The sequence below is a fragment of the Eleginops maclovinus genome, chromosome 18 (genome assembly GCF_036324505.1).
Source record: "Eleginops maclovinus isolate JMC-PN-2008 ecotype Puerto Natales chromosome 18, JC_Emac_rtc_rv5, whole genome shotgun sequence".
Lineage (NCBI taxonomy): Eukaryota > Metazoa > Chordata > Actinopteri > Perciformes > Eleginopidae > Eleginops > Eleginops maclovinus.
Genome location: NC_086366.1, coordinates 11987049 through 11999959, shown reverse-complemented (window position 1 = coordinate 11999959; position 12911 = coordinate 11987049). Strand labels below are relative to the sequence as shown.

The 12911-nt window shown below is 39.8% G+C and overlaps 2 protein-coding genes across 2 annotated transcripts in view; both read right to left on the bottom strand.

Annotated features, from left to right (window-relative positions):
- Positions 1–226: 226 nt before the first annotated feature.
- On the bottom strand, positions 227–4519 carry c1qtnf5 (C1q and TNF related 5). The gene is made up of 3 exons (XM_063906267.1): positions 4418–4519; positions 1794–2038; positions 227–1134 (listed from the first exon to the last, which is right to left on the bottom strand). The coding sequence occupies exons 2-3, from the start codon at positions 2023–2025 to the stop codon at positions 614–616; spliced, it is 753 nt and encodes a 250-aa protein (XP_063762337.1). The 5' UTR covers positions 2026–2038; positions 4418–4519; the 3' UTR covers positions 227–613.
- Positions 4520–7313: 2794 nt separating this feature from the next.
- Positions 7314–12911, bottom strand: part of kmt2a (lysine (K)-specific methyltransferase 2A) — a 36806-nt gene continuing 31208 nt past the window's right edge. Inside the window, 4 exon segments of the mRNA XM_063906433.1 lie at positions 7314–11848; positions 11953–12082; positions 12282–12362; positions 12527–12634. Of these exon segments, the coding sequence (XP_063762503.1) occupies positions 11573–11848; positions 11953–12082; positions 12282–12362; positions 12527–12634 (595 nt within the window). The 3' untranslated portion in view covers positions 7314–11572.

The window sequence follows — 12911 nt, the reverse complement described above, 5'->3', positions numbered from 1 at the left end:
AGTAGGGATTCGCAGGACTTGTATTTTTACACTGTTTCATTACTTTTAATATGGTAAAGGATCTGAGTTCCTTTTCTCCAAACTACATGTCATGTAATAAAACAGATGTGTGCACAGGCAGGCAGTAAATATAAAGTTAAACAATTGAATCTCATATTGTAGATCTCTCTTACTATCAGTCTAAAGTGTGCATTGGTATTTATGGTAAAACAAATATATAAGTCACTTTTAGAAACACAATGATTTTTATGTTTGTTGTGCAGATACTGAGTGCAATACAAAACATAAAAGCGGTTTAAACTTGTAGGCTGTTTTTGGCTGGAGGCCATTGTCAAACATCTGTTACAAGATTGAAGTGATACAGCAGTTTCAAGGCTGCAGATTAAGAACAGTCACTGAATAAACAGCGCATATGCCTCAGACTTCACCAGTAAGGCATATGCCGTTAAAGTAACAAAGTTTGGAGTGTTTTATACTTATTACACAAATACAGATGTACCAAGTCACTGCCTATCCAGAACTATTCAATTAGAAAACTGAAAAAGGAAAATAAAAGCCAGGTTGTGTCATTTCCCAAAGTAGAATATGACTTTGTTTTGTTCATAGGCACGTGTCATGCAAACACAGCAGAGTTTTTCCAGTCTGAGTACACCAGGAAGCCAGTGAAGGTGCTGTCTGTCTTTGTGCTGGAGTACAATCCATTGTACTCCGAGAGAGCCATCTGGATCCACACCTGGTCCCCAGGGATGAGGTGGAGCAGGGAGCCGCCCGACAGAGACGCCGGTTTAGGCCAGTTGCCATAGAACTGAAAATAAGATGCGACAGTGTGTGCATTCTTCATCAGATCAAACTGCAAGCTGGCTCGGTACACTGTGGCGTGGACTGCAAAGTAGTAAACTCCTGGCACTTTGCAGGTGAAGCGTCCCGTCTCCGTGTTGTAGTCGCCCTGTTCATTGATCACGACCTGGTCAAAGTGGACCACATTGCCCACAGTGAGAGGTAAAGCGTGACCCTCAGAGACTTTAACAGTAAAGGCTGATTTTGGGGCCACTGCACACTGTCCTGCCTGACCCCTCTCCCCCTTTTCTCCAGTGTCACCTCTGTCCCCAGCCAGGCCTCGCACTCCTGTCTGACCTGGAGGAGCACAGACATCAGAATCAAGGGAATACGCATCACATAACAGAGGTTTGACCAAGTCACAAGAAGTGCTCTCAATTTCGATGTCAAGACAGACAAGTCCCAATTCCTAAACATTGAGTTTTAAATCCTTAACAAGTCACAAAGCACTTAAATAAGCTTTTGAAAGAAGTTTGTCCTTCTTGTTCAGTGTAGTAGTAACCATATGGTTAAATGACATTGAAGCTTTTGATACGACATGAGACCTCTTAAAACAGAAACTGCTAAATATCTATAACAATATTCAGGTAAAATGAGAAAAGCACTAAAATCCTATAAAAAGAGGTAGGTATTTTTGGCACAGTGTAGTTATAATGGTTAGTATGGACTGAGTCAATGGTTCACATGAAAGGGAAGCTGTTGAAAAAAAGGAGACTTTAATTAAAAAAAAATCCCTTCATTCAAAATGAAGGGAGGTTAATTAAATTGTGTACCCTTGTTTTAATGTTCTGACTTAGGGGAAATGATCAGGTCTTAAGCCTCAAGTCCAAGTGAAGTCACAGGTCATTGGTGTAAAAGTCTAAGTCAAGTTACAGGTCTTTACATTTGTGACTTCAGTCAGACTGGAGTCCACACCTCTGTTACACACTTGCACATAAATAAATAAAATAAAGCACCTGGGTCTCCAATGTCCCCTTTCTGTCCCTTCTCCCCAGAAGCAGCATCTCTCCCGTCCCTCCCATCTCTCCCTGGCTGACCCGGACTGCCATGGGCTCCAGGAGAGCCGGGGATACCGGGGTGACCAGTGCACAAACTGGGAGGGATCTTGTTGTCTTCTAACTGGTTGGAGAGATGAATATGGAGGAGAAGGAGGGAGTGCAACAAAGGCAACAGCCGGAGCGAGGACATTGCAGGGTTAGGGCTGAGGGACAAAAGAGAAAAAGGGTTTAGACTTGCAAAGATAAAGGAAACATGATGGTTTACAAACAAGTCTGTGGAAGAGAAACACCAAAGTTTAGAATGTACGACATACAATGGGAAAATAAGTATGTGTTTAAGCTAAAGAGCACCACAAATGGCACTATAAACATCACCTCAAATCCACTTCATCAGTTCACAGAAGCTGGGAAAGCACATGTAAATATTGAAATGGCAGCGTACTTAATCACACTGAAATTAGAGTTTATCCACATAATTTAAGGACTCAGTTTACCTCTTTGTGTCAATCACTCTGTGGCATAGGATTACAAAACCTATATTTCAGATGCAGTAAAGGAAATGGATCAAATGAATGTAAATTATTATAATACTATCTCATATAGTTTTCATGAAATGCCTGGGGCAGAAGGAGGTCAACGTGAAACTGGAGTTACTTTATTATATTACTGAGCCGGCATTACTCATTATATTTCAGTACTGCCAAAACTCATAGGAAACCAGTAATTTAAAACAGATGACTTGTGAAAGTGTCTTTCTCCACTCAGGTATCTTAATCAAGTCTATCAGCTTTAAAAATATTAAAAAACACTTCTAATTGAAGATTATTACTAGGATTTCACTGTAAAACACTGACATGGACTTTATGTTTGTTATCACAGGTATATTTGTGTCTTCCTGTGATAAAAGGTTGAGAGTTATGATAGTGATGACAGCATGCTCTGTTTCAGGGAAGCCTTTGGCGGGATGTGATGGGCAGAAAAATTCAATAAAATAGACCAGAAATGGAATTCAATTCAACCAAAATAGATTTTTCCATCATTCATACGGCCAAATGTGTTTTACTTTTTACGTCAGAAACTCATTCTTTTAAAATGATGTAGAACGTTATCCCACTATATTACACATTGGTGTAATTGCAGAGTACAAAGTTGAGAGTTAATACAGTTTTCTATAACTGACATTATGAAATATGTCAAAAAAGAGGATAAAACAATGCTTTTTATGTCTTTAAAAACAAATCAGGGCACTCTTGGTTTCTAAGCAGCAGATTTCACTGGTAAAAATGTGATGTGATGTTGAATACCAGACAGAGTTCTCAGAAACAGTTACACATAAAAGTTTACATAAGTATCCTTAAATAGTCTCTCTTTCCATCTGCTTCTGTTTCCTGTTTGTGTATCATCAATTCCCAGATGAATCAGACAGTAAGAGACATGAACTGCAGTGTTACCTAACCTGTATCTAATCAGTATCTGGTTTCACAGCCCCTTCAGTATTTTCCTGCATGGATTTTGTTTATCTCGCCTTCACTGTGGCCCTGTCCGGCCGACTGTCTGGCAGCAAGGCCGGCGTCATAGGACCATAAAGAGAACTGATGAGCTGAGCAGGAGCTCACAGCTGTCTGGTACCAGCTCTCTCATGGACTCCATGTTTATGGTTAAAACCCACTGTTTGCGGTCTTTGACAATCATGAGAGCAGTAAAGAGTGTTTTGTCATCTATCTGGAGGTCCACTTATTGGTATTGAGAGGCTACAACCACAACAGCTGCAACATAATAGAGAGAGGCAGGAGGAGAGCAACAAGAAACAGAAAGAAACAATAAGAAAAAAAAGAAGGGAGAAAGAAATGCATGTCAGCGTTCCTGGCAGAAAAAGAGAGCAGACAGAGGACAAATACTGGAGAGTCTGAACAGCTGTCTGCAACGACTGCTTTACACAATTGGAAGCATAAATGTATGCAGAAAACAAACAACAGATACATTTATGTTTAGGTGGAAGACAGTAGGAACTGTAGTAGGTCATCCTATTGTCTGTATTCAATGTAGATTTAAGATGAGCTCTTTAATCAGTTATGACTTTGTTTTATTATTTTTTTACTTTGTACCACCTGGAAGTTGGGTGTTTACTTGAGTACTGTATTGTCCAATTTTTAAGCCATTTATTTAGTTTTTAAACAACACATTTCAGAGAAATTGTACTTTTTACTCACCCATTTAACTCGCAGCTTTAGTGGCCTGCATACAGTATTGAGATTCTTAGATTATAATAAGGGCTCATGAATAGGATGGATTGTTTTAAGAAACAATTCAATGCAAACGTGTACAAAAGGAGTGCTTCTTCCTCTGCTGGCTTAATGTTTTAAACATTATGCAGCAGTCAGTCTACACTGCGCAATGATGCACTTTCTGGTAATTTAGTTCTTACTGGTTGCTCTGAGGGAAGGCAAAAAGATGCCAGTACTTCTGTTACCAACATTAAAGCCTTCAGGCATATCTCAACTCTGCACATGTGTAGATCAGATGTGAGCCCAGAAATGCCAACATAATAATACCTCAGGCAGATATAACAAAATCGGACTTACCAGATGATGTAGTGTGAAGTCTTAGGGAGCTGCTGCTGAAGTGTGAGAGTCCAGGAGAGCAGTGAAAGTAGTCCCTCCCTCCTCGACTCTGGCTGGGAAAAACTGGAAGGAATGGTAATGAAATCCAATTAGAAACTGGGGTGGGTGGGAAAGGAGGAATTGAGGGTGGAGGAGAGAAAACAGGGTGGAAACAGAGGAAAATATGTGATGGTAATCCAGCACAAATAGAAGAGAAAGCTCTGAAACAAACGTGTTACAAAATCAATATGAGAAGGGGATAAGGAGGTGATGTTTAGGAAATTGCCTTTGCATACCATTGTTTGAGAAACTCTCCAAGACTTAACCACAGAAAGTTCAGAGGGCTGTGGTCAGAAAAAGGAAAATGTTCCCAATGCTAAACACAGCTGAGAAAGAGCTTGCTTTGTAACAAACTGTAATGTAAAAGTAAGACTGTGAGGGATGAATACAGATATATACAAAAGACAAACAGACACAATCACATGTTCTTCTCTCCCTGTGTTTTTCTTAATCTGACTACAGGATGAGGCAGTTTGCTTCTTCAAGATAACATTTTACTTTACTATCAGTCTTCCACTCAGGCAAGTCTTTTTGACAGTAATCCTCTACTCCGTGAAATCCTTCAGTGGCCGTGTTAAATTGATAAAGCCGGAGCTCTTAATATCTTTTTGGCAAGGAAGCCAAACTTGAGCTGTTAAATTCAGCGGCTCCCTTCAATTCAGGCCAATGAAAACATGTTTCGACTGTGATCGCACAGCAGTGACCCAAAGCAAACCAAAACTGTGCCAAACCCGTCAAATCTCTGAGGAAGAATAGAATGCGGACAATAAATGGGATGAACTCTTGTGTAGTAATTTACAGGGGGCAGACATTACGTGTGGGTAAGTAAATTACAATTGACTTATTGCATGTTTGTTTTTACATTACATCCAGCTATCCCTTTTTTGAGGACAGCCTTGGTCAGCTTACACTTTGGTCCAGAAAAAAATATCTGAAACTCTTTTATGGAGTAAATAAAAGACATTTGTGGTTCTTAAAGAATGAATATGTATTGATCCCCTGATTTAAGCATCACCATGAGGTTGGCATTGGTGGTTTAAGTGGTTAGTGAAATTTCTCTACTACTATTTCATGGATACAGACATTTTTGTTGTTTTTAGGATCAATTAAAACACTTATGTTGGTCCCATATTCTTTCATGTACAGCCATCATGTAGAAAAAAGGAATTTTAAAAGCAGCAGTTATTTATGTTTTGCACTAATTGGCAAATGTAAGCATGCTAACACACTTAATTAAGATAAACACGCTGAACATTATATTTGGTTAACTTTAGCATGTTAGCATTGACACTGTGAGTGTGTTGGTATCATGATGTTAGCATTTAGCTCAAATCTAGCCTCAGAGCCACAACACTTTATTCAGTAAGTTTACACTTATGACTTAACTGTCATTAATTATCCGTCTAATTATTCTGCTAGGTAAATTGGACTGAAACACCATGTGGTATTTGAGAAGCTTGGTGAAGGAACAAGGTAGTTTGCATATACTGCCAAAGTGTGGGCAGTATAAGATGTTGCATGGATTTATATGAGGCTTGTAAATCACAGAAAAAACTTCAAAACTAAAAAACGTTATCTTTTCTCAGGGGAGCAACGTCTTAGGGGTGGATGTCCGAGCTGTGGTTATAGTTTAGAAACTACACAGTAAATCATTGCATTTACATCAATTCATCTTTAAGTGTTATTGAGACATCCTGTATTGAGGCAATTTGAACTCTATAATATTGTGAAAATGAGCACACACCCTACAGTTTGTTTCATACGTTTCCCTGAGAGTAAAGAGTGAAACTACCCGTACTGAACACATGGGTCTGATTAGTGTTTAACGTTAAAACGCTGGTTTTATGGGAAAGAGATGAATGGGAAGGAGGAGGATAGGGGGGGTCAGAGGCTCCTTTAAACAAGAGCATGACTTTCCTTTGAATTTGACTCACCAGGCTGTTGTGAGGAGGGGATTCAGCGAGCTCCTGTGGAGGCATTGAGCCACGCAGCAGAATGAAAACATGTTTTTAATTACCAGACTCAGCACATTCTGGGACAGCTACATTAATTTCCTGTAAGAATCCATAAACTGCTGCTCTGAGGATTTACTGTTAATACAGACCACTTGGCAAGCCTTCATTTTAAAATTATAACTCATGGATGGTGGTGATGGTGATGACGTCCTAGCAAACATGATTGGGTTAACTGAATAACAACAAGGCAGTTTTAGTATGGCTTGACATAAAAAAAGTATTTCCCACAACATCTAAATTAAAAACTTTAAAAACACATTAGAACCCAGAGAAAACGGTCTCTAATAAAAGAAACATATCAATTAATTGAATGAAATGTGTCTTGATGTAGAAAACTGGTGTGTGCGGCTCAAGGTTAATTCTTGACCTGGAAACGGCTCTTAAGAAATAGGTCCAGCTCCTGTTTGGTCTTTGATGCATATTTCGGTCCTTTTCTAAAAGCTTTTTAAGGATTTCTCATATGTGTTGGCTAATGAAGATCATGTGTGTTCAATCCCTCCAGAAGAGCGATCACAGGTTCCTATTATCGTTTTCTAAGCCCAGTTCAAGAGACAAGGAACAAGGACAGGGGCAAATTGATCAAAGGTTGCAAATGAACTCTTGCAATGTCTTGCTTTTTTGAGACATTGGGGTAATAGACCTTCATAAAGCAGACTCATGTTTCCAGCATCCAGAGAGCAGAGATTTGATCAAAGTCTAGCACCTAAACATTTCAATTAAATATATTTGTTAGATTAGCTAGACATTGTGTCGGAATTTTTAAAGATACAAGTATTAATCATTAAACGAAGCAAGAGACCAAAAAGAGTACAGGAGACATGTTTATTATTTAAACTATCACTTAAATAAAAAAGTGCATAGAAAATAAACATGATTAGAAACTTTTCTTTTTACACGTATGTACAACTTTGTTTCCTAATTATACATTCAACCAAGTAGTTTGTGGTCTATTTTTACTGTGGTAGTCATCCTTCATTTCGTTGATGTCTATTGAAAGAACACTTTTTAAACGGGAAAAGATATGAATGCTGAAATCATGAATACCGTTATTACGGAGAGCAGGAGAAATATTGATAAGACAAAGGTATATTCAAGGCATAAGAAACAAGCCTGTTCATGACCCATGATCCCTCTCTTTCGCACGTCCTACTGCCCGCTCGCTCTGTGACACCACATCCCATCGTAGGCTGATAACTTCTATACACAAGAAACAATTAGAAAATTACAAATACATGTTACGTCCTCGTCCGACCTCTCCCAAACCTTGACTTGTAAGAGAACAATTCAGCGTGGATGTTGCACAAAATAAATAAATTAAATGTTTTCAACATCAGCATTATGACTTTCTATTAAAAAAAAAAAACAGTACATGATAAGTACAACCAAAGCTTCGGAGGAGAGAGAGGTGGGAGACATGAGAGGTTTTCCAAAATGGAAAAACTGCATTTTGGTAAGATCTTTAAAACTTCTGGTCAGTCTCCACTGAACCAAACTCTTAATTTATACCACATCAAGTAAGCCGTCTAAAAAGTCCCTGTTAAAACTTACAAAGAAAAATAAAACATTCACTACAACAACCAGAGGGGGAAAAAACAAAATGGCTGACCTCAAGAAGTTTACAACCACATTAATACAGTTACATTTCTCATCACATAAAAACCGATCCTTTCCAGAAACAAAAGTGAAAAGAAAAACTGCAGTGCTCCTCGTGATGGAGGAACATTCGCAGGCACAGCAAAATTGGTACTGGATATCAAGATACGAAATAATGATGCACGTTAGTTTCTGATAGTACTGTAACACAAAACCATTATAGAGTACATTGAAACATTGCTATTAACCATTATAAATCTGCTGTTGCTACTGTAACTAAGTTTGTCTGTCCATTCCATATATTGTATAGATACTAAAGTACAAGAAATTACTATGCATGTTTCCGTATAATATTGTTATTTATTTATACTATAATTACAGATAATGAAGGAGAAGGGCCACTGGTGTGGCGTGGTAAAATGAAGTCCAGAGAAACAACAAACACCATTTCCTTATTGTATATATGCTGTTAAACAGTGGAGTAAATGACTTATTGTTCACTGAAGTGGATCTCGAGAAGTGAGAGCCGTACAGAGCCCTTGGCATCAGTTAACGTGTTTGTATCACCGATGCTGGCGAGAAGTGTTGAGCTAACCCAGTGAGAACATGTTGTCCCACAGACAGAAACGCAACTGCTGTTCACACTTTATTATTATTCCCAGTGCTGAAATTAAACTGCTGCTGCCGCCCAGTTTGAGGTCATATCTACATATCGTCCATATGTACCAGGGTTGTTGACAAAAGAACTGAAAACAAATGTAGCTGACAAAGTATCACAAGTCTGGTGTTGTGGAGGAGGATATACATTCATTGTTGACCTTAGCAGCTGATCCCAGCAAGCCCGATGGAGGTGCAGCTGTACAACCACAGGGCCGACACGTCAGTCACCTCATGACCTGATCTGTGGCCCTAAATGGAAAAGCCCAGCCGAGGTTTGTACACACTGCACCTTCAGGAAGGAAGGGCTGCTGGAGTGGTCCCTGCCTTCACTTTGTTGCAGAAAAAGAGTCAAGTGCACTTTGCTCAAGCCTCAAACGCTTATCATCAAGACCAATCCAAACTCAGTTTTTAAATCACGGCCTGATGCACAAATTAGTATGCTCAGTGACTATCTGTGCTTGTGGTTTAGCATTGGAGTTGCATTGTCTGTCGGAGAGAGGGTTGTCCTATGTGTGTTCAGTGCCCGTGTCACAGCTAAAGTGCAAACCGTGTGGATCATACTTTTGTTTCAGGGAGCAGTGTGGGAGGAACTGGTAACGGCCTTTAGGTGATAACAAAGTCAGCATGAATAGCGGACAACAATAAATTAGTTAAGAAGGGACAAAAACAAAGACTTTAGTCACATAGTGGAACCAGTCAGTCTAAACAGTCTGATCAGATATTCGGTCCGGGACATGAAGGCTTGTAAGAGAGACGAGGCATGCTCATTTTCAACTAAGGCAAACCACAGGGAGAGTGAAAGAGAAGTGGTTTCTTTAATAAACAGATTGGTTCGACAGGGTTTTTGTGAATGGTGTTGGTAGCATTAAAATAAAGGCACCTCTTTGTTATGAGTCTGCAGAGGGACAAAACAGTTTGATGGGACTTTTGTTTTACACGTGCCAAAGTGACAGGAGAAACATTTTGTTAGGACTGCCTTGGAGCGGCCTGTAAGTGGACCTGATTCTTGGTGTGGTGTGGTGTGGTGACAATAAGGCTGGAGAGAGGAGATATCTGCTATGGATCAACAATCTTTGCTCTCTCAAGTGCATAATAATAGTTCACGACGGCCATACTGCCAGCTAGAACTGGGACACTGAAAATAACCGTCAGCTCTGAACAAACTGCCCGCGATAGATAAGAGAGCTACTGGTGGACTGAACTCAACGGGACCAAGCCACAGACCAGTGTCAGTCTTTGGAATCAAAGAAAACATTCAGGCTACAAATAAAACAAAGTAAAAACGAAATTACAACAAAAACAACTTTGAAAAGGCAGCGGAATAAAAAACATAGAGACCGAGCATTAGTGTCTGTAAACCTCTATTTCCTACAAAAATGGCAACAAAATAAATACGATTTTTAAAAAATATAAATACCATCATTAAGTGCTATTCACTAGTGAGTGCTTTTTAAGTCTTTTTTTTTGTAGAAAAATATACATTATTTACATTTGTTTTTTAAAAGCAAGCATGATATTTTCATGTCCATAATAAAAAAGACAAGATAAACAGACAAGAGTTGAAAAGACGTAATACAAATTAAAAAAAACATTTTCCATAGTATTGGTTATCACAACAGGCCAAGAAGAAATCCAGCTGTGTGAAAATTCAATTCAAGGGCGTGATGTTTGGTTCTCTCTGCTGCTGTAATTTGGAACGTGACTCGAAAGTCAGAGCTTATATAATAATTACCAAAAACACGTTTGATAATAACAACAGCATGGATCTGTATGTTTCTGTAAGATCTGCTCCAAAAGATTTTAAATACGTCTACTAAAGCACATCAGTAGGGTTCTCCAGTCCCTTGGCTGTCAGTCCACCAGAATCTCTAGCTGCCTCGCTCTGTCATGCCAGAGGCTTAATCCCACCGATAACACGTCTACATAGCTGTCAGACTAAAGTCAATTTAAGTACAACGGATGCTATCAACCTCAGATATCATCCTATACACGAACGGCCAAAAATAACCTCTTCTCTTTCTTTTAAACAAATCTACATTTCTACCCCCCCTTGTCTCTTTTTTCTCTCTTTCTTTCTGTGGCCACAGCTCCCCCTGCTGTTTCCATCTGTTCAGCTCCTGTCAGGCTGCTTACTTAAAAGCAGCTCCTATTTACAGTGATAAATGTACACCTACAAGCTTTCGTTAAAAAAAAGCTAGGGGAAGGTTCCTGTAAATCACAACAGCTCTGAAGGCATCGGCACATATTCAGACGGGGAGATGTGCATTAATAACATCCGACTGCGATAAAAAAAAAGAACACGATTTGAACAATTTATTCTTTCTAGTAAAATAACTCTTCCAAGTCCCTTCAACAAATTGCACTTTGGTGTAAAACGGAACCAAGTTCTTTGAATTTTTTCACATCTCAACATTAGTGGACCGTAACATATCTTTTTATAAAATTAAGGAGGATGGGCCAATGTAAAAAGGGGTAACTTTATCATCCAAATGTAAATTAAAGTTAATATTGCAATGCTGTGAAGGCTGTTTCATGACTCACCTCTGAAGGTGAAACTCCCCGTGCCAACTGTAAATGAGACAAAAGGAGGCACAATATGTTGGAATCTCTACAAGTGGCCCCTCCTCCAAAATGGCCCTTCCCATTTCTACAGTACGACCCCGGCCGCTGCCAGTGCTGTTTTCTGCCAATGCAAGCAGCAACACTCTCAAAGCTTGCGCCCTGTTGGCAGCGGTCCTATGCAGGCCAGACCCAGGAAATCAGCCAGAACAGTCAGAACATTTCCAGTCCTATTTAAGTCGTTAAGAGTTCAGTTGAGGGACTTGCGACACTTCTTCGCACCGCAGTTGCAGGGCAGCTTGTTGCTGACATCCTCGATCGGGAACTTGTAGTCGTAGGTGAGCTCTTCTCCACAGTAGATGCGCCGAGAGGCAAAGATGACGATGTGTTTCTGGCCGTCCACAGTGATGACCCGGGAGTAGCAGTTGGGCTCACAGGAGTGGTTGATGAAGCGGGCTGCGTTGCCATGCACAGTTGCATCCACCACCTCGTAGTCATCGATGCGGAACATGTAACAGCCAATCCCCTTTGAGGGAAAAAAACAGAGGTTCAAGTTATTATGAATGATATTTCGCACTCCCCATTCTTTATGTCAAAACAAACTGATAATCTACAAATCAAAGGCCTCACCTTTCCATCGTAATATTTCTCCCGTTTGTCAGTGAGCACAGACCGGATGACATTTCCAGAATATTCAATGATCATCTCCGCTGCATCGATGGTTTTTTTACAGAAAAGACCTCGGCCATGGATGGGAGACCTGCAGAGAGTTACAGTTAATGACAGTAATGTTTTAAGACTGCGTTTTCAAATATCGGAGTTTTTTTTTTTTTTGTGTCATCTGCTTATTTAAACCCCCAAATTTATCAAGACTTTCCATAAGTTGTCGTGATGAACACTTACTGGGTTACCTACATCTTTTACAACTTCTGAATCAACCTGAATGGTATTATGATTACCTGTAGACTCCAACAGTTTCCCTAGATGTGTCCTTGAGCTGTTTGAATCTCACAGCCAGCGGTAGCTCCATGGAGGCACGCCTGCAACAGCAACATGAAAAATAAATGCTGTGGTCTTATGTGACATAACGGTCTAAAACTTTTATTGATCCTTTAGGGGAGACATTGAGGTGTAGCAGTGGCACAGAGACAGGCTGTGTATACTGTGAATACATAACAGAGATATTTTGTTTGCTGAAACTGACCTGGCTGTCCGGAGCTGCCCTTCATCATCATCGTCTTCTTGCGGCCTGTACTCAGGAGGCTGGCGGTGTTTTGATGCCAAGAAATTGAACATGTCAAATATAGACCTCCTAAAGGGGAAGCAGGTGGGAGAGACAGCAGTCAGAAACACAAACGCACAAGATACAGAACAGGTGTTTGTGTAAGACAAAGGGTTCTTGATTATCCTGGTCAGGTCAAGTTAAGTGAAAGTGTATAATAGCCCAATATCACAAAGCATGCCTCAAAGGGCTGTTAATATAATAAAGACAGCAATGACAAAGATAAGCAAAACACCCCAAAACATATAAAAACAAAGAACTAGACATTACACAAACAGAAGCAGCATTAGCAAAATATAAAACACAT